The sequence below is a fragment of the Pogonomyrmex barbatus genome, unplaced genomic scaffold (assembly GCF_055798465.1).
Source record: "Pogonomyrmex barbatus isolate J1 unplaced genomic scaffold, ASM5579846v1 scaffold18, whole genome shotgun sequence".
Taxonomy (NCBI): domain Eukaryota; kingdom Metazoa; phylum Arthropoda; class Insecta; order Hymenoptera; family Formicidae; genus Pogonomyrmex; species Pogonomyrmex barbatus.
The window spans coordinates 625,890-646,194 of NW_028297114.1; the positions used below are offsets into that span (position 1 = coordinate 625,890).

The 20,305-nt window shown below is 29.2% G+C and overlaps 4 protein-coding genes across 5 annotated transcripts; 2 read left to right on the forward strand and 2 right to left on the reverse strand.

Moving 5' to 3' along the window:
- Nucleotides 1-50: 50 nt before the first annotated feature.
- On the reverse strand, nucleotides 51-4,377 carry AlaRS-m (alanine--tRNA ligase, mitochondrial). Of its 2 annotated transcripts, XM_011641246.3 has the most exons (12): nucleotides 4,195-4,377; nucleotides 3,942-4,115; nucleotides 3,526-3,866; nucleotides 3,038-3,319; nucleotides 2,808-2,952; nucleotides 2,540-2,712; nucleotides 2,112-2,440; nucleotides 1,633-1,900; nucleotides 1,109-1,504; nucleotides 683-1,039; nucleotides 412-592; nucleotides 51-290 (listed from the first exon to the last, which is right to left on the reverse strand). In XM_011641246.3, exons 1-12 carry the CDS (start codon nucleotides 4,375-4,377, stop codon nucleotides 60-62), a joined length of 3,060 nt encoding a protein of 1,019 aa, XP_011639548.2. In that variant the 3' UTR covers nucleotides 51-59. The 2 variants fall into 2 exon arrangements, with proteins under 2 accessions (XP_011639548.2, XP_088931118.1); XM_089074992.1 differs by lacking the exon at nucleotides 4,195-4,377 and having other exon boundaries at nucleotides 3,526-3,862; nucleotides 3,942-4,078.
- A 533-nt stretch (nucleotides 4,378-4,910) lies between these two features.
- Nucleotides 4,911-6,691, reverse strand: LOC105428766 (alpha- and gamma-adaptin-binding protein p34). Its single transcript, XM_011641245.2, has 6 exons — nucleotides 6,481-6,691; nucleotides 6,222-6,391; nucleotides 6,040-6,154; nucleotides 5,819-5,968; nucleotides 5,614-5,724; nucleotides 4,911-5,532 (listed from the first exon to the last, which is right to left on the reverse strand). Exons 1-6 carry the CDS (start codon nucleotides 6,542-6,544, stop codon nucleotides 5,360-5,362), a joined length of 783 nt encoding a protein of 260 aa, XP_011639547.2. The 5' UTR covers nucleotides 6,545-6,691; the 3' UTR covers nucleotides 4,911-5,359.
- A 1,269-nt stretch (nucleotides 6,692-7,960) lies between these two features.
- Nucleotides 7,961-13,277, forward strand: LOC105428765 (neprilysin-like). The gene is made up of 18 exons (XM_089074993.1): nucleotides 7,961-8,092; nucleotides 8,416-8,567; nucleotides 8,644-8,805; nucleotides 8,879-8,962; nucleotides 9,055-9,251; nucleotides 9,388-10,209; nucleotides 10,299-10,412; nucleotides 10,522-10,663; nucleotides 10,722-10,830; nucleotides 11,160-11,256; nucleotides 11,331-11,507; nucleotides 11,622-11,731; nucleotides 11,806-11,864; nucleotides 12,031-12,082; nucleotides 12,265-12,332; nucleotides 12,490-12,626; nucleotides 12,736-12,903; nucleotides 13,003-13,277. Exons 1-18 carry the CDS (start codon nucleotides 8,073-8,075, stop codon nucleotides 13,180-13,182), a joined length of 2,850 nt encoding a protein of 949 aa, XP_088931119.1. The 5' UTR covers nucleotides 7,961-8,072; the 3' UTR covers nucleotides 13,183-13,277.
- A 1,669-nt stretch (nucleotides 13,278-14,946) lies between these two features.
- LOC148936972 (neprilysin-1-like) lies at nucleotides 14,947-19,955 on the forward strand. Its single transcript, XM_089074979.1, has 18 exons — nucleotides 14,947-15,094; nucleotides 15,390-15,541; nucleotides 15,622-15,783; nucleotides 15,858-15,941; nucleotides 16,054-16,253; nucleotides 16,381-17,253; nucleotides 17,357-17,452; nucleotides 17,555-17,696; nucleotides 17,764-17,881; nucleotides 17,978-18,074; nucleotides 18,157-18,333; nucleotides 18,412-18,512; nucleotides 18,588-18,640; nucleotides 18,794-18,845; nucleotides 18,987-19,054; nucleotides 19,212-19,348; nucleotides 19,429-19,596; nucleotides 19,680-19,955. The coding sequence occupies exons 1-18, from the start codon at nucleotides 15,075-15,077 to the stop codon at nucleotides 19,857-19,859; spliced, it is 2,880 nt and encodes a 959-aa protein (XP_088931105.1). The 5' UTR covers nucleotides 14,947-15,074; the 3' UTR covers nucleotides 19,860-19,955.
- The last annotated feature ends 350 nt before the right edge of the window (nucleotides 19,956-20,305 follow it).

The following is a 20,305-nucleotide window of genomic DNA, read 5'->3' on the forward strand; positions in this document are numbered from 1 at the left end:
CTTATATCTGAATAAAATAAAATAGTGAAAATATAAAACATAATACAAAATAGAATCATTCATTGTTTTTTATTACTGATGGAAACTTTTTTTACATGTATAGATGCAAATTTCGTAGCTTCTATAATTGCTTTTTCCATATGTATTTGAAAATCCTGTGATACTTTAGTAGATTTCATACTTGCGACTAACGAGGGTTTGAATCCTTTAATAGGCCCATGTTCTGCATTAAATATTTGAAGAACAATATCCATCCAGGTTTGTGCGTTAAATGCAGTAGAAGTCATTTCCTACATATGTACATACAATAATAAATATTTATTTATTCAAATTACTTTGTAATATTATCATACAATCTACACATTAACATTTATTTAAAAATATGTAAATAAAAGAATATACAGAATATACCTGCGGTATGGAACATCTTGCTTTTACAAATTCATTTGTGTAAGATAGAACTAATATTGGTATTCCAGAAAAGAGAGATATGATTTCGTGCAATGACAAAAATAGAGGATTTTTATTTAAGCAATGAACGATGAAACATGATGAATTTGTGGCATCCGAAATTTCACGTATTACAGAATCTCTATAAAATATATCATTATTAAGAATTATATTCAAAATCAAATAGCTTACTTATAAAATAAAATAAAAATATGCATAAAATATTATGTACTTTTCAATTTCTTTTGCTCGCAACCATACTGTCTTGCTCAAATTCTCCAGATGTGTCAAACACTTCTCCTTAATCAAATAAGGTAACTGTATTTGTATGTTCTGATTATTAATTTCTTGTTTTATCCTATTTATTTCTGCATTTAATAGGTCATATGTAAATGTATCGCTCTGTAAACTATCCTCTAACTCCGTAATTCTTTGGCATATTTTTTCACCAGCTTGTTTCATACGTAAGGCTTGTGGGCCAACAATAGCCTTAACAGTGCGCTTTGTTGCTCCTTTTGAGGTATATGTTAAAAAACAAAAATGTTGCAGTACACTTGTATTGTGAACATGCGTACCACAGCATGTTTCCCTAAACATACAATAAATATTAATAAAGTCCAGCTCGAAAGATTCACTAGTGCTTAAAATTTGGACTCACTTTGCTTTCAAATTGTCAGCATTGATCTCTACGACTCTAATGTTTGTATAAGGATATACCTCTCCTGGGATCAATGTAACGTCATTTTGTTTCAACAATTCAAATAAATTTAATGTTTGCACCATTGTCGTAACCTGAGACTGTATAACATTGTTAATGCAATCTTCTATTGTTTTCATTTGTTTTGATGTAAGTTGTTCGCCGAACGAATTGAATTGAAATTTCAAACTATCTGTGTCAACTGTACAACCACGTTGATAAATTACTTGCATAACTTGTTTTAAAGCTGCATTCAATAAATGCGCTGCTGTATGATGTTTCATCGCTCCGACACGAATATTTGGTTCTATATTGACTATGCAATCATCCTCTATTTGTAAATGCAGCTCTGATATGCTAAAAAATAAATTTACGTATTGATTAATATAAACTCTTTACAATCAAATTTAGATACAATTAGAATAATTAAAATTAATTTTATATAGAATTATTTAAATATAAAAATCAGAAGAACAGATACCTACGGTAAATCTGTTTTGGCGAAATGTCCAGAATGAATTACATAGCCGTTTATTTTTCTAATGTTATCTATATTAAAAAGCAAATTCTTTATAAGAATATTTCCTTTATCTGAAACCTGGCCACCTTCCAATGAATAACATACAGTCTTATCCAATATAATACCAATCTTGTTTGTATCATTTAAAATCTCATTGATATTTAGAATTATTTTATTGTCGGTATTATTAACTTTTGTAATGTCAGCACAATTTTTATTTGCAATTAATTCTCCTGTAATAAATATCTAATTTTAGGATTGCAATGTTTTTTTTTCATAAAAAAAATATATATATATAAAATATATAATAAAAATATAGTTTATTTAATATTTAATTATTAATAATTACACCAATAAATATCTTTTTTATCTAATTTTAGAGTTGCAATGTGTACTTTTTTTCATTAGAATATATAACAAAAATACAGTTTATTTTAATATTACCATTGATAACTATGCCAATGAGTTTACTGTTAATTGTTGGAAATATATAATTATTTCCGTTATATGTATAATTATATTTGAATGAATCATTCGTTTTAGGTACATGATTTTTTTCAAGTATTCCAAGAGACTCCTTAGTAAGTACAGTGCTATGTTTGTCTAATCCAATTCTGGATTGATATCTACGATTATCAAGTTGCTTCTCAAAATCAATTTCGTCAAAATATAAAGATTCAATTTGCGCCAGTTCCGCTATAGTTTCCGAACTAAGGCCGTATGTGTCATACAGCTTAAATGCAACAGTTCCGGGTAATACATTCATTTTACGTCTATAAATAACACATTCATTACATGTATATTATGTATTACACATAAAAGAAGAGGAAGAGATGATTCGTATAATAAAAAAATTTTCTTAAACATCTTACAACTCTTTCAACATAGATTGTAGATCTTTGTAACCGTCAACTAGACCAGCAGCCATCCAATCAGTAATTGCTGCTAATTCGGGACGAGTTTCAACCATTTTGCTCCATATTTTACCAGAAGTCTTCCGTAATCTTTTAAATAAATCTTCTTCAAAATCTATTATTCTTTGTACCTGATGAATTGCATCCAACATTAAGTCATGTAGAAGAGTAAGTTTTGTTTTAATATACATTTTAAAACGATTATTAACTAGTTTTAATCTTATACCTGTTTCAAATTGCTGTGCAATTCTGGATAAACTATGCTCAGATTATCAGCTACGTTACAGGTAAGTTCTGAAATTATGCCTGATCTGTTGAAAACTTTCTCCCCTACATCTATTGCGTGTCTTAATATTTTCCGTAGTTTTGGGCTAAAAGTGTATATTATATAGACACATTATATACTATGTTTATGAAAAATGTAAATATATAAAATTGTAAATATTGAAATCATACTGTTGTTCAGGCAACATATTATCTGCTAAAGCAACAGTAACCATTCTTGCATGATCTGCTAGGATTCTGTAACCGTAGTCAATTTTGCCTATATCGTCGTTACCAAACGTTCCTTTGTATTCTGGCGCATTCGAACGTTTTCGTATTGCATCAAACAACGGCTGAAAAAGATCTGTATCATAATTTGATGTTTTTCCTTGTAATAAGGTAACTAGTCGTTCAAGTCCCATGCCTGTATCAACATGATGTTTTGGTAAAGGTACTATATATCCATTCGCAAGCCTAACATAAAATATTATGATATTGAATAGACTATGTAATTTTATACTAATTGATCAATAAGTTTTGTGACATAAAAACAAAATTTCAATATTTATGTTTAATATACAAACCAAATAATAAAAAAATACAGCATCAAAAGCATATTATGTAATATAATTTATAAGATTTAAAGTACTATAATAGATCCAATAATAAAGATCCCTCACCTTTCATACTGTATAAAAACTATATTCCATAATTCCATAAGATCGGCATATCCCTTATTCACTCTCTCGGCTTGATTAGCAGCCCGTTTCATATAGTCTACATGTATCTCTGTACAAGGCCCACAAGGACCTGATACTCCCATTTCCCAGAAATTGTCTCGCATACCGAAAGGTAAAACTTTACATTCTGGCAGACCAAGTCTCAACCAGATATCCTTACACTCCAGATCTGGGCTCATGCCTAATTTCTCATCACCTCCGAAATATGTTACATATAGATATTCCTTAGGTATATTATATACATTTGTTAACAGATTCCAGGCATATGAACAAGCTTCTTCCTGAACAATCGGATCATACAAAGAAGCACTGCAAAGGCAGACAAACGCGCAGATATATTTTTTTTTTCATTGTACCTTAAAATAATCTCCAAAAGACCAATTGCCAAGCATTTCAAAAAAGGTATGATGATAACTATCGTTACCGACAACACTGAGGTCATTGTGCTTTCCACCAACCCTGATACACTTTTGCGAGTTTGCAACTCTCGTCGCAGGAGGTTTGTAATAATTTAGAAAAACCCCTTTAAACTAAAAAATAAAAATAAAATAAGAATATTCAAAGCAGACTTATGATTGAGAACAAAATTTTCAGAACTGACAGGCATACCTGATTCATACCAGCGTTAATAAATGCCAAGGAGTGATCGCTAATCGGAGCTACAGGACTAGAACGAACAATGTCGTGTTTTAAATCCTTTGAGAAGTAATCCAGAAATTCGTTCCTGATCAGGTTAGCCGGTTTGTTGTTTGTGAACTGGCTGTATGGACGAATTAACTTAAGAGACATCATTCTCTTCTCGTTATAGAATTCGTAGTAAATAACACAAAATGATCAACTCTCCCAAGACGACGTGGACCTCCACGTGCGTGCACCAAATTATCGCTATCGCATTGCTTGGCCGTGTACGACGTAAAGTGTATGGTTAGGATATGCACTCACCTAGTGTCTATAAACGACAACGTCGTCGCTTGTGTAATCCATTCCAAAATGATCCATCATGTCGGAAATGAAACGAGTTCGATCGAAATTGCGGATCTACTGATGATTAGGCACAAAAAAAAACATGAAAAAAAACTGCACTTTAAAACTCACGCCAAGTTTGGCAATTACTTTCTTCAAATTGTGCTCCCTTAATATCTAGAAGTTGTCTGCTAAATTTGAATATTCGAATTAGCAAACAATTCGCTTCAAATTGTATAGAATACTCTTGATATTTTCTTGGAAGTAGAAATGAAAGAAATATTGCGTTTTCCATTCTCTTCCTACTTCTATTGAATATTTACCGAATGTTATTAGAAACTCGATATAAAATTATCCATTAATTTTGAAATAAAATCATTTTATTAAGAAGATTGTATATATACATCGTTCTAAATATTAATACTAAATGTCGATTATGAAATTACTATGAAGTTATATGATTTTTCCTTGATTTTATCTAAAAGATACACGCTTTTAACAATATGTTAAATAAGCTATTCTTATATTATACATAAAACACTATACACATAAGTCGCATGGAACTTTTTCTAAAAGAAAGATGCTCTTATTCTTTATCATACATTCCTGATGCACGCATCGTTTCAATATAAACCAGTCTTTACAAGTAACAAATTGTACACTCCACTTGGTACTCACAACAACATATATCTTTGTTTAATATTTGGTGGACAAGAAAAATGAAATCATTCTAAGAGCGTTGCGAGCGTCAAGTAGAATAAACTTAAAAATAAAAAAATAGTCGATTTATAAAATACACCGAATCTTAAATTTAATCCTCGATTTCTAGAAGATCGCCACCCATAGCTTTCCAAAAAGCGGTGACTACTTGTTCCGCTACTAAACGTCTTTCATTTGTTGGTAAGGATGCCGCATGTTCTTTCATGGTCATTAATTGACCGTACAGTTCTCCAAAATCCGCATTTTCGTCACCCATGATGCCGTCTGTAAATTTAAGAATCGAACCAAATGAGCAATATTTTGTAAATTCACTTTTATTCAATTCGTGATCAAAGCAGAACTGACCGAGCATGTCTTGCATGCGTAATGTTTCTGAAGGGTCACGTGTTAATCGAATATTCTCAAACTGTTCTTCAATCTCATTTACTTCCGATGCTTGTCCTACACACGATTTGTCTGCAACGAAATGTAGCTTATATAAATGTAATTTCTTTCCATATAAAACATATATATTATGTTTTATTTTAATAACAAAAATTTGATCCGTTACCTTTCAGCACGATATTAGGCCATGTGTTGGCATGCAGAGCTTCTATAATCCTTTCGATGCCATATTTATTACCTTCTGTATCGCATTCGGGATCTCCTGTTTGCTCCAATTCAATCAACTCAAACTTGTTGTGCAAACACCAATTTAGCACTGGACATACAAGCAAGAGTAACTCTGTGCCCAATATAGAAATAAATGCTTCCGTACATTGTAGACTATACCTTTATCTCGCAGAAATGAGTCTGATATCATACTGCAAGAAAACAACAGTACCTCCGCTGCTGTCAACGAAGTAGCCAAAGATGCCAATTGCTCCAGCTCTTGATCCACCTTATCCTACAGAAACCAACTGCCGTCAACACAATCGTTGATTTAATTGTTAAATTCCCATTATGTATCTTACTGCTTGTGGATCATGGTACACGATCAACGCATTAATTCCTTCCACTGTGAGTTTGTGGGACAGATTTTCTACAGCGTGTACCAAGACCTGCGACGTATAATATTTGTTGTCAATGTTCCATAGATAATCCACAATCTCATCCTCCTCGGATAAGTGTTCCGCTCCAATGCCTGTGTTACATTAAAAATTACATGAAAAGTATAATTACTATAACTAGATAATTATAGAGAAATATGCATGTGATGAATCTCGAACTGACGTTCTGCGATTTCCTTAGCTTTCCCTTCCTTCGTGCTAACGATCAATACACGAGGTAGATTCATTATAGAGTAAGATCGGAATACGTATTAAAGAACGTTCAATGAAGTCCAATTAAAATGCAAACGAAATATGTGAGTAACAATTTCAGTCGCAGCAGGTTAAAGGTTAGGTTAGATTCCGCATAGGAACGCAACGACGCGACGCAGCACGCCTGTGCAAAGCTGTCATCCGCTAATCAAATGTATCTTACGTTTATACATAATATAAATTAATATTGTAAATTACAACTTAAATAATTTAGATAAAATTGTATCATTGAAATTATTTTCATCTATTTCCTCTTGGATTGTATTTAAAATTATGTTTCGAAACGTTTTACAAAACGTTCTTATTATAATCTTTTTTTATTGATAAAAATTTTATTGATAAAAATAAATAATAAATAATATTTGATTATAATTAAAATTATAAATAACAATTATAATTAAAAATCAATAAAAAAATATCAAGTGAAAAATAAAAAAAAAAAAAACAATAAGGAATATGTGGCGCGTAGAAAGCGCGTGCTCAATAATCTTTCAGTCAATCCAAAGTAAAAGCATGACAAAAAAATATTTATTTTTAATCCATTGCGTAATTTTTGCTATGCAACACTGTGAATTATTTCCTTTTACATATCTCTTTTTCCGTAATATAATAATTTATGTAAATAGATACGCGATAATTGGCAAGAGGACATCCTGAAGAAGATAATGTATTCATTGCACATTTTATGTGCGCACTAAACCGAAGAGATTCTATTGGCCATGATAGGAATACGTTCTAGTTCACATTATCCGAGATACTGATGCATTGCGTAATGATATAAAATATTCTTTTCGGCGAAGAAATAGGCGGAAGACGTTATCTTCATTATGAGATAAAAATCTTCGTAGAATAAATAATCAATAATTTAACAATAAGTTTCTGTATTTTTGTTAAAAGAAGAATTTTGTTGCTATTTTGATAACACGAACAATAAACATTCTATAGAGGCTGATAAAAGTTTGAAATAATGAAATTGAATTATCAGAATCAAGTGATTGATTCTTTTTAAAACAACAAGAGACAATCATTTGATTCTGATGATTCAATTTCATTATTTCAAATTTCTGTCAGCTTCTATAATTTTTTTTTTTTAAGTAAACAATATTTTTTCTAATCGTAAGAAATCTTATTCTTTTTGAAGAGTGTTTTTCTAGCATATATTTAGAAATTTCTGCAATGTGATCTTCTTCAATGTTAGAAAACTAGAGAAAGAACGCGAAAACTGATATCTCTGCCAGAGAAAGAGTATTATTTCTTATCACAAACTCTATCGCGTAAATTATATAAATTTAAATCAACAGGACGAAAGAGATGTTCCGGCCTTCGGTTTTATCTATTCGATACGTTTGTGTTCTAAAGCTTTGCCGCCCAAGTAGCAACATATATAAGGGTAAGCTGAACTATAAGTATTTTATATTACAATAGAGAACGTTTGAGATAGTATAATGTAATATTTCCGTATAGTGTAATTCACATTCATATTGATCAACAAATTAATCCGACATGAGGCGATTCATTCTTTTGTACATAATTTGTAACATTGCTTTTTAAACAATATTACGTTAAATTAATTTATATTAATTACATTGATTTTATTAATTATTATAATTACGTTAATAATTTTCTGAATTTACATTAATTTAAACTTGGAGCAATTTAAGCATTTTTAAAAATTTTTCTATTTATATAAATTTATTTGTCTTTTATATACATATACAAATTTTGTGTATCTTCTGACAATTCTTCTCAAGTGTATATAGATATATCAGAAAGTAATTCGAAATTAACAATTATTTCTTATGTGCAAATATGTACATTAATTATGCTTTCCTTTAAATTTTTATAGCGTCCTTGTCGGTGCATTTTTAATAAAGGATGTCACGCCGAGAGCCCATAGATATCCCTTAAGTCTGACATGGTTGTTCCATTCAAAAAGATTAAATGATAACAAGAAAGGGACGCAGTCCGTATGCGATTCCGACGAATGCAAAAAAATGGGTATTTATATCTTATTATAAGTAATTAATTCTATTTTTTTCCATTTGGTCTATTAATTACATCTTCTTTTGCTCAGCTAATACGTTTCTGGAGAACATGAATAAATCCGCGGATCCGTGTAATGATTTTTACGAGTACGCATGTGGACGATGGGAAGAGCATAATCCCATTCCAGAAGGTCGCGTTGAATGGTCTGTGTTTCATCAACTCAATAAGAAAACCGAACAGCAAATTCAAGGTGACTATTTTATTTACATGTTGCTGTATATAAAACTCAAGATTTAAATATATTTTTGTCTTATGGAATTTAGAAATTCTGGATTCTGAGCCTGCGAAAGACGATATTCGATTAGTTAAACTGGCCAAAGATTGGTACAAAGCTTGTATGGACACGGGTGAGGACGTTTATTATAATTGAAGTATCGAATAAAAGATATACAGTTATTATAATATCAGTTTTATGATGTGAATTTATTAATATTTCCAGATGCAATGGACCAGCAGGGAATCGAACCGCTGATTTCTACCCTATCACGTTTAGGTGGCTGGCCTATGTTAACAAATAATTGGAACGAGCAGGAGTATCCATGGCAAGAAGTGGACGATCAATATATGCGTTTGACAGGAAGAAATTCTTTTCACGATGTGCGGATACAAGAAGCTTCAGATCCAATAGTTGTGGTGGTACTTGTTATATTAATATGTTCTTTGAATCAGCTTTATTCTAAAGAAATTTATTACATCTGAATTAAACGTCGTACCTCTTTGATTTTAAAAACAAAATAAATCCTTTCAAATAAATTTGTATATTTGTATTTAGATCGATGTTCCGCATTTACCACCGGGGTCAAAAAAACTGCAGAGTGTGTTAGAGGCTAAAGATGAAAACGAAGATGAAAGCGATGAAGAAGATGAAAGTGAAAGTGATGAAGATCCGAGTGATGAAGAGAAGCAAAGTAATGAGGATCACGAGCCTGGAAGCGAAGGCGAAGATGAGTTTAAAGACGATGATACAGATAATAACAGTGACGAGGAAGATTATGACGATGATGATGATGATGATGATGATGATGATGATGATGATGATGATGATGATGATGATGATGATGATAATGATGACGATGATCCAAATAGTGACGATAATAACAATAATATCGATATAGATGAACAAGATGAAAAAACAAAGAAAAAAATAAGTAAGAAGAAAGCCACTAATAAGATCGCTCATAAAAGAAACAAAAAAGTACGGCATGTTGGACAGGCAAAGAGCGGTAACCGGAATGTTAAAAAGCACAGCATCCATAAGACGAGGAAACAAAGAACCAAAAGATGGACAAAAACGACAGGAGTTCACAGCAAACGAACGCAGCATACTAATCGTCACAAAAAATTACATATTCCGAAACTCCAAAGAAATCGTTTAAAAAAGGTAGTTAGAAGAATGAAAAGAGCCAATTTAGACACGACATCGCAGATTAGCACAAATGAATCAAATAATGAAGAAAATGAGATACAACAGTATATTAGCTATATTTTAAACGTAGCTAATATCATAGCCAAGAAAATGGATAGCGATATTTCACAAGAACGTCTCGTAAATGATATTAATGACATGGTCGAGTTCCAATTAAGATTGATTCAGGTGAAGATCATGTTGTTGCTTTGCATTTAGAGCATAAGAAACAAACAAAGAGATTTTTGATTAATAATTTCAATTATTATTTGTTCTAGATTATGCCACAAAAGCTTTTCAATTTAATCAGCTTGGATTTCAGCGTGGATACTACGCTTGATAAGCTTCAAGACTGGTTTGATGAATACGAACCTAAAACAGCTAATGGAAAGGTAATTAGACTCATAATCTATTAATTTAATTTGATTTCTTAACTATATTAGTTTTTCTTTATAATTAGATAAGTATGTATGATTAATACAATTGAAAATAACACTGTAGATTGACTGGAAAAACAAAATCGAGACATTGTTTAATGAGGCGGACAAGCCCGTAGGTGGCAATGTAAGTATAGAAGTTAATAAACCACATTATATTGAATCGCTTGTTTCCTTGCTGGATGAGACGCCAACTCGAACAATCGGTAAGTTTAAAAAATCAACATCGTCAATATACATGCGCTTATTGGAAATATTTTTTAGTGAATTACATACATTGGAATTTCATAAGTAGAGTCATACATACTACCACGAGTGAAATGCGAGATTTATATAATTCATGGGAGAAAATTAGCACGGGCAGTTATTCGAGGTTTGATATATACTTTTCTATATACACTGAGAAAAAAATGCTATTGAATCAACAGCATTAGTCTAATTTAATTGGAAATAATTTTGTTAATTCAATGACATTATTAATGAAACGAAGATCTTATTAAAACAAGAGCATGACATACTGTTTTATTAATAATGTCATTGAATTAACAAAATTATTTCCAATTAGACTAGGCTGTTGATTCAACAGCATTTTTTTTCTCAGTATATATTATATCTATTTACTTAACATATTATTTACTTAACATATTAACTTAAAATATGGTGGATTTACATTACACAATTTTTTATTAATTTAAAATTCAGTGATAGATCGAAAATATGCAAAGATTCACCAGAGATGAATGATATTCTTGCGTATCAATTTGTAAGAAAATATTTCACTGAGGATATTTTAAAATCAGTAAGTTTCATTTCATTTACTTTTTATATCCATCTCTGTACAGATTTACTTAAGTCGAACGTTTATTTCTATAGGCAACGGAAATGCTCAAAGAGGTAGAAGAGGAAATGGAATCTCTGATTAAACAATCTGATTGGATGGACGACGATGCTAAAGAGTTTGCTTTAGAAAAATTAAAAAAGATGGGAAAAACAATTGGATATCCGGAATGGTACAACAATATGACAAGCATTCAAGAAACTTATAAAGACGTAAGTTTTTTAAAAATTGTTGTAATCACTATGTATATTTTGTATGTATGTAATTACTATGTATATTTGTATAACAATTATTATCTTATATAAAATTATTCGATTCCATTAAAGCTCATTATCGGATCGTCATATTATGAAAACACACTTCGATATAGCAGATTTAGCAAATGGAAGAACCTACGAACGGTTACACAAGAATCTAGTCTCAAAGCAATGCTTACGTGAGATATCCATTTATTATTTAATAAATTTATGATTTAAACAATCTTTATGCGAAACATAATTCACATTGTAGACCAAAGTTGAATCCGCTTGAAATAAATGCCTTTTACATGGTTTGGCTAAATTCATTGGGTACGTAACAAGTTTTATGTTTAATAAAGTGACAGACTATGATTACAATATATTCATCATTATTAAACATTATACTATACATAATAAATTAATAAATTTGCTCAATTACACTTTTATATATTTGTAATTTTTATTTAACAATAAAAGTTAATTCTTTTTGTGACAGTTGTCACAGCAGCGGATTTCCAGAGCCCATGGTTCGCTTATGGTCGACCACAGTAAGCGATTCTAAATAAATTGATTCTAAATAAGACTCAACATATATATATATATATGAGATATATATATAATGAATCAATGAATTAATAATAAAATATATTGATGAATATCTATATTTTATAATATATATAAAGTAACATAAATTGTAGTCAAACTTTTTTCTAACGATTTTTCATTTCAGAGCTATTAATTATGGTATGATTGGAGTAATTATGGCTCACGAAGTCAATCATGGATTCGATAATAAAGGTACGATATGAAATAATACCGTCATTAGAATGTGCACGTGATTAAATTACGTTATTTAATAGCTGCAATAATATTTACTATTTTATCCTAAAATATATATTTAAAACACACTTTGAGAACGTTTGACAAAAAAGAAAAATAAAAGAATAATTTTTAGGACATATGTGGAATGAGGATGGTATCTTTCTGTGGTGGTTCTCAGCAATGGCCGATGCGTACGATAAAAAGAAGGATTGTTTCGTGGAACAGTTTAATAATTATCCTATTGATACTAACACAAATGAAAAAATCAAGGTACATTCTTCGTTTCATATTTAATTTATTTTCACTTTTTTAAATTAATAAATTATTTTCACTATTTTAAATTAAACATTGCAATCATTTTTATTATATGAAATTGTAGAATTATGGCGAACAGACGATAGGCGACAATATCGCGGATACAATGGGAGTACAGGCTATATTTAAAGCATATCAAACCAACCAAAAAAAGAATAACGTAAAAGATGCCATGTTGCCAGGCATGGAGGACATTACCAACGAACAATTGTTTTTCTTATCTTTTGCCAATGTGAGTATTATGAGTATCACTTAGAAAAACTATAATAAAACTATAGAAATAAGGCTATGGACTAAAATTATGAAATGGTCAATAAATAATAATTTATAGCTATGGTGCGAAGCATACAAACCAAACGCGATAATAAACATCGCTAAGAGCGATGTGCATAGTATTGGAAGATTGAGAGTTATAGGATCTGTATCAAATTCTGATGATTTCGCTAAAGTTTATAATTGTCCGGTTGGCAGTCCGATGAATCCCGAGAAAAAGTGTAACATTTGGAAGTGACCGAAAGAAATATTGCAAAGCAACTTATACATAAATATCTTGTAAATTATTTACTCGAATGTATTAATAAATAAAGTAACGTGCATGCCTATAAACGTCTTTTGTAAAGATCTTTTTTATTTTTAACATTATATCCAATCAAATTGCATATAATTGTTTAATTGATTAAGAATAGAAATTAGTTAACAGCAAATATTAAAAATACAAAATTAAAAAAATAACAAATTAAAGAAATGAAATTTGATAAGTATTATTTATGGATAATTCTTTAATAATATTTAATATGCTATTTAAATTTGCGAAACAGAGTACATTTAAAAAAATATCAATTTTTGTAAATTTATTCTCCTGGTTTCTATTGTTTCATATTGTTACATATTTATCATAATATTCTCTAGAATTAATTAAACATAAATAAATAAATTCTTTTTAAAAAAAGAAATTATTACAAAGCACAACTTTAAATAAAGTAACGTGCATGCCTATAAACGTCTTTTGTAAAGATCTTTTTTATTTTTAACATTCCAATTCCATATCCAATCGAATTGCATATAATTGTTTAATTGATTAAGAATAGAAATTAGTTAACAGCAAATATTAAAGATACAAAATTAAAGAAATGACGAATTAAAGAAATGAAATTTGATAAGTTGTTTATGGATAACTTTTTAGTAATAATTAATGTACTATTTAAATATGCGAAATGGAGTACGTATTTAAAAAATTCGATTTTTGTAAATTTAATCTTCTGGCTTTTATTGTTACGTTGCATATTTATTATAATATTGTCTAGAAGTTGATTATTTTTATTTTATTAAAAGTGTCACAGAATATTTAGTTATAAGGATGCCTCATTTAAATACATCCCAAGTAGCACAAATTGATCGGCAAATTATCAGCCAACATCAACAGACCAATAGTAATTAACAACTGATCAACATTCTGCCAATTAATTGTATTGGTCAAAATGCTTGCATAATGTAGAAATCACTCAAAGTAATAAATATGACTATATCTTCATTTAAAATGTAAAACAATTGAGATTGTCATTTTTTATTAAATAAAAATTTTTTATTAAAATTTTTTTATTAAATAAAGATAAATAAATTCTCTTTGAAAAAAAATTATTATAGAGAATTTTTTTTTTAATATAGATGAATATTTATGTTATGTTAAGATAAGCATATTTTTTTATTAGATAATTAGAAGAATTGTAGATTTTCTCGGCTCACGTTTGAAATATATATTTTAATTATAAAATATATACTTTCTATAGACATGATAAGAAACATGAAAGAAATCGCGAGCATCGAAAAAATGTTGTTAATCATGACAAGAATAGATTCTAATTAATGTTATCCAACATACGACATACATCAGTAACATAATTAATGAATGGAGCGATATAAAATATTATCTTCGCGGAAATAGACAATGTATTGTGTTTATTATAAAATTGTGCCAATGTACATGAGATAAACATTCATGATAATTAATATATGTTTCTCTAGCATATATTTAAGCATAAATTTATTGTAATGCAATTTCACATCGATAGATCATTAGAAAAAAAAGGAAAGTATGGAAACTATCGTTTTTCCTAAAAAAGAAGAAAGTTTATTATTGCGAATTATCTTTGTGAATTATTTAAATTTAAATCAACAGGAAAAAGAAAGAGATGCATCTCCGACCTTCAGCTCTATCAATTCGATACGTTTATATCGTACGCTCTTCCCGCCCAAGTAATAACATATAAAAGAGTAAGCTAGTCAATAGAAATATCATAGAGTTATGATATACCATATTAGAAAACATTCTACAGTGCAATTGAGATCATATTGAGATTATATTGAAATTATATTAAGATATAACCAACACAAAATTATTTCACTATGAGGCGATTCATCATTTTGTAATTCGTAAAAATTGCTTATTAAATAGTATTCCATTAAAATTTAATATTATTAATTTATCAATATCATTATAATATTATTAATTTATTTAATTTGTATTAATTTTAATTTAGTTTAAAAATTTGAAAATATTTATACATAAATTTATTTGTCTTTTATAATCACGTATATTTATATGTGTGTCTTCTGACAATTCTTAATTATATGTAAATATTTCAAAAAATAAATTTCGGAATTAACAATAATTTCTTATATTTGTAATTATATTAATTATTTCTTCTTGAACATTTGTAGCGCGTTTGTCGGCGTATTTGTAATAAGAAATGTCACATCGAGAACACACAGATATCCTTTAAATTTGACAAGATTACTTCGTTCAAAGAAATTAAATGATAACACGGAAGAAACGCGAACCGTATGTGATTCCGAAAAATGCAAAGAAACAGGTATATATATCGTATTAATTAGTTGAGTTTACTCTTCTAAAAATTTAAATTATTATATTATCGCTCTTCTTTTTTTTCAGCTAATCTGTTGTTGGAAAATATGAATAAATCTGTCGATCCATGTAATGATTTTTACGAATTTGCATGTGGGCGATGGCCGGAACATAATCCTATTCCAGAAGAAGGGGATGCGTGGTCTGCAGCCGATGTAATCGATAGCAAAGTCCAACAGCAAATACAAGGTTCACATCTTCTTTGCATTGCGCATAGCAAAATTCAAAATACGAATACATTTTAATATCATAAAATTCTGTAGAAATTTTGGAAGCTGCACCTGCGAAAGATGATCTCAAACTGGTTAAGCTTGCGAAAAAATGGTACAAAGCTTGCATGGACACGGGTAAGTATTTATTATAATTAAAGTGAATAAAAATTTTATTGTTATCGTGAATAAAAATTTTATTGTTATTACATCATGTTTTTTTGTGATAATAATTTGTTAATATTTTCAGATGCAATGGAGAAGCGAGGGATCGAACCGTTGGTTTCTACTTTATCACGTTTAGGTGGCTGGCCAATGTTAACGGATAATTGGAACAAGCAGGAGTACTCCTGGCAAGAAGTGGATGATCATTATATGCGCTTGACGGGAAGAAATTCCCTTCATGACGTGCGAATAAAGGAACATTCAAGTGATCCAATCGTGGTGGAGGTACTTATTATAATATATTTCTTTCTAATTATCTTTGTTATAAAAATATTCACATTACATCTGTATTAACGTTGTACTTTCTTGATTTGAGAAAGAAAAGTTCTTTTAAGTAAATTTGTATGTTTAGATCGACACTCCGCATTTACCACCGGGCTCAAAAAGACTGCAGGCTGTGTTGGAAGGATATGCTGGTGAAGACGAGGACGAAGATGAAAACGAAGAAGAGAACGAAGGAAAAAGTGCAAGTGATGAGGATCCAAGTGATGAAGAAAAGCAAAGTGATGAGACTCAAGACGAACCTGGAAGCGAAGGCGAAGATGATTCTGAATATGATGACGATGACGACGACGATGACGACGACGATAATGATGATTATTACGATTGCGACGACAATGATGATGATGGAAGTAGCGATGATGATGATGATGATAATGATGATGGAAGTGGCAAATGCGATGATGATGATGATGATAATGATGATGGAAGTGGCGAATACGATGATGATGATGATGAGGGTGATGATGAAGATATCAAAGAAAGGATAAATAAAAAAAAAATTACCAGCAAGATTGTTCATAAAAAGAGAAAAAACAAAAAATTGCAGCATGTTGGACAGACAAGCAATAGTATTCAAGTTATTAAAAAACATAGCATTCGTAAGATGGAAAAACAAAAAACAAGAAAGGCAACTGTGACAGGGGTTAATAATAAATATACGCAGGATATTAATCGCCGCAAGAAAGTAGATATTCTTAAGAGCCAGAGGAATCATTTAAAGAAGATATTTAGAAAGACAAAAAAAATTGTAGATAATATGGACACAACAACTTTTCAGATTAACATAAATGAAATAAAGAAAAAAAATCTAATTCAACAGTATATTAATTACATTTTGAAAGTAGTTAATGTTATAGCCAAGAAGATGAATATCAACATTTCACAACAACGTCTTCTAAACGATATTAATGATATGGTCGAATTTCAATTGAATCTGATTCAGGTAAAGATTCTGCTATTATTTAAAATTTTTATTGTTCTACATTGTAAAACATGATACATAAATAAATAGCCTTTTAATGATATTAATATTTATATTTTCTTAGATTATTCCTAAACACTATTCGTTAGACGGTATAACTACCACGCTTAATAATTTCCAAGAATGGTATGACCGAAAAAATCCTAAAACTAATGGCAAAGTAATTAAGATTTTTAATTGATATAATTTATGTTTTTAAACTGATTTGTACTACGATAAATAGGTAAAAATACAACTAATGTAATAGAAAATAATATTGCAGATTGACTGGATCAACAAAATCATAACATTGTTTGACGAGGTAAATAAAATCGTAGATGATGATTTAAGTATAGAAGTTAATGCGCCAAATTATTTCATATCTCTTGTTTCTTTGCTGGATGAGACGCCCACTCGGACAATCGGTAAGTTTGATAAAAATGAAAAATTAATATCATCAATATACATCTGTTTATTGGAAATATTTTTTAGTAAATTATATACATTGGAATTTTATAAGTAAGATGATAAAGGCTACCACAAATGAAATGAGAGAGTTGTATGACTCGTGGGAAAAAGCACTTAGCAAGGAGGAACTTTTTTATCCAAGGTTTGATATATTTTCCTATAAATAATATCTATTTAAAAATGTATCATTAATTTAAAATACGGTTAATTTGTATTACACAATTAAATTAAAATCTAGAAATAGATCGAAAATTTGCAAGGGATCACGAGAGATAAAAGAAGTTCTTGCGTATGAATTTGTAAGAAAATATTTCACTAACGATGTCTTAGAAACAGTAAGTTTCATTTTACTTGTTTCCCAGTCATAGTCTTTATATTGGCAAATTTAACTAATCTGTATATTTATTTTTATTATAGGCAATAAAGATGTTCAATGAAATAGAAGAAGAGATGGAATATTTGATTCAAAATTCAGATTGGTTGAATGACAAAGGTAAGAATTTTGCTTCAGCAAAGCTAAAAAACATGAAAAAAATGATTGGATACCCGAATTGGTACAAAAATATTTCAATCATACAGGACTATTATCAAGAAGTAAGTTCCTAAAACATTATAACTATTTACATAGTAATTATAATTTTACTTAAAATGTATTCTACGTTTCCAACAAAGCTCAGTTTTGGGTGTTCATATTATGAAAACATTCTTCGATATAACAAATTCTCCAAATGGAAAAGCTTACGAATGATAGTGAACGTTGATGCTGATGATTCGTAAGATTATTTACTATTTAATATTCTATATTACCATTTAAACAAATTTTATTTATAACAAACTTTACATTCCAGATTGGATCCGCTTGATGTAAACGCCTATTATTTACCTTGGACAAACGCATTAAGTACGTCTTGTGTGTTTAATTATATAACAGACGTAATATATCTAATATATTAATTGTTATGCTATGCTAATAATAAATTAGTAAATTTAGCCAATTAATCTTTTAGATAATTGCAATTCATTTAATAAGAATTTATTTTTTTTTTTATGACAGTTGTCTCAGCAGCGAATTTCGAGAATCCGTGGTTTGCTTATGGTCAACCACAGTAAGTGAATGTAACGAATTAAAGCTGAAAATAACATATATAGTAATATTTGATAATAATAAGATATATAATTACTTCACACTTAAATTTTATATTGATATAAATTTTAATAAAACTTTTTTAAATAATTTTTTATTTTAGAGCTCTTAATTATGGTATGGTTGGAGCAATTATGAGTCATGAGGTCAATCATGGATTTGATGATCAAGGTACGATGAGATGTTATCGCCATTAATTTGATTAAATATTACAATATTTATTTGCAGCAATAGAATGATATTTATTATTTTATTTCTAAATATACATATATAAAAAATATTTTGAAAATGTTTAGCAAGCCTAGAAAAATAGAAAAATAATTTTTAGGATACATGTACGATAAAGATGGTACTTTTCTGGGATGGTTCTCTGCAATGGCCGATGCGTATGACAAAAAAAAGGATTGTTTCGTAGAACAGTTCAATAATTATCCTATTGATACTAAAACAAATAAAAAAATTAAGGTATGTTCTTCACTTTATATTTAAAGTATTTTCATTTTTATTTTAAACGTTGCAATCATTTTTATTATATGAAATGGTAGGATTATGGCGAACAGACGACTGGGGATAATATTGCAGATACAATGGGATTACAGGCAATATTTAAAGCCTATCAAAGCAACCAAAAGAAGAACAACATAACAGATGCCATATTGCCGGGCTTGGAAGATTTTACTAGTAATCAATTGTTTTTCTTGGGCTTTGCTAATGTGAGTTTTATGAGTATTACTTGGAAATAATGTATCAGACCTATGCAAATAATGATTAATAAATAATAAATTATAACTTGCAGTCATGGTGTGAAGCGATCAAATCAGACAAATTAATGACAATTGCCGAGAATGATGAACATAGTATTGCAAGATTAAGAGTTATTGGCTCTGTATCAAATTCGGATGACTTTGCTGAAGCTTATAATTGTCTAATTGGCAGTCCGATGAATCCCGAGAAAAAATGCAACATTTGGAAGTAATCGAAAGAAATATCGCAAATTAATTTACATATAAATATCTTGCAAAAATTATCTACTCGAATGTATCAATAAATAAAATAAAAGCATGCCTATAAATGTCTTTTCTAAAAATTTTTTTTTATTTTTAACATTATATTCAATCAAATTGCGTATTATTGTTTAATTGATTAATAATAGTAATTAGTTGCAACAGCAAATATTAAAAATACAAAATTAAAAAAATAACAAATTAAAGAAATTAAATTTGATGAAATATTATTTATGGATAATTCTTTAATAATATTTAATATGCTATTTAAATTTGCGAAACAGAGTACATTTAAAAAAATATCAAATCAATTTTTGTAAATTTATTCTCCTGGTTTCTATTGTTTCATATTGTTATATATTTATCATAATATTCTCTAGAATTAATTAAACATAAATAAATAAATTCTTTTTAAAAA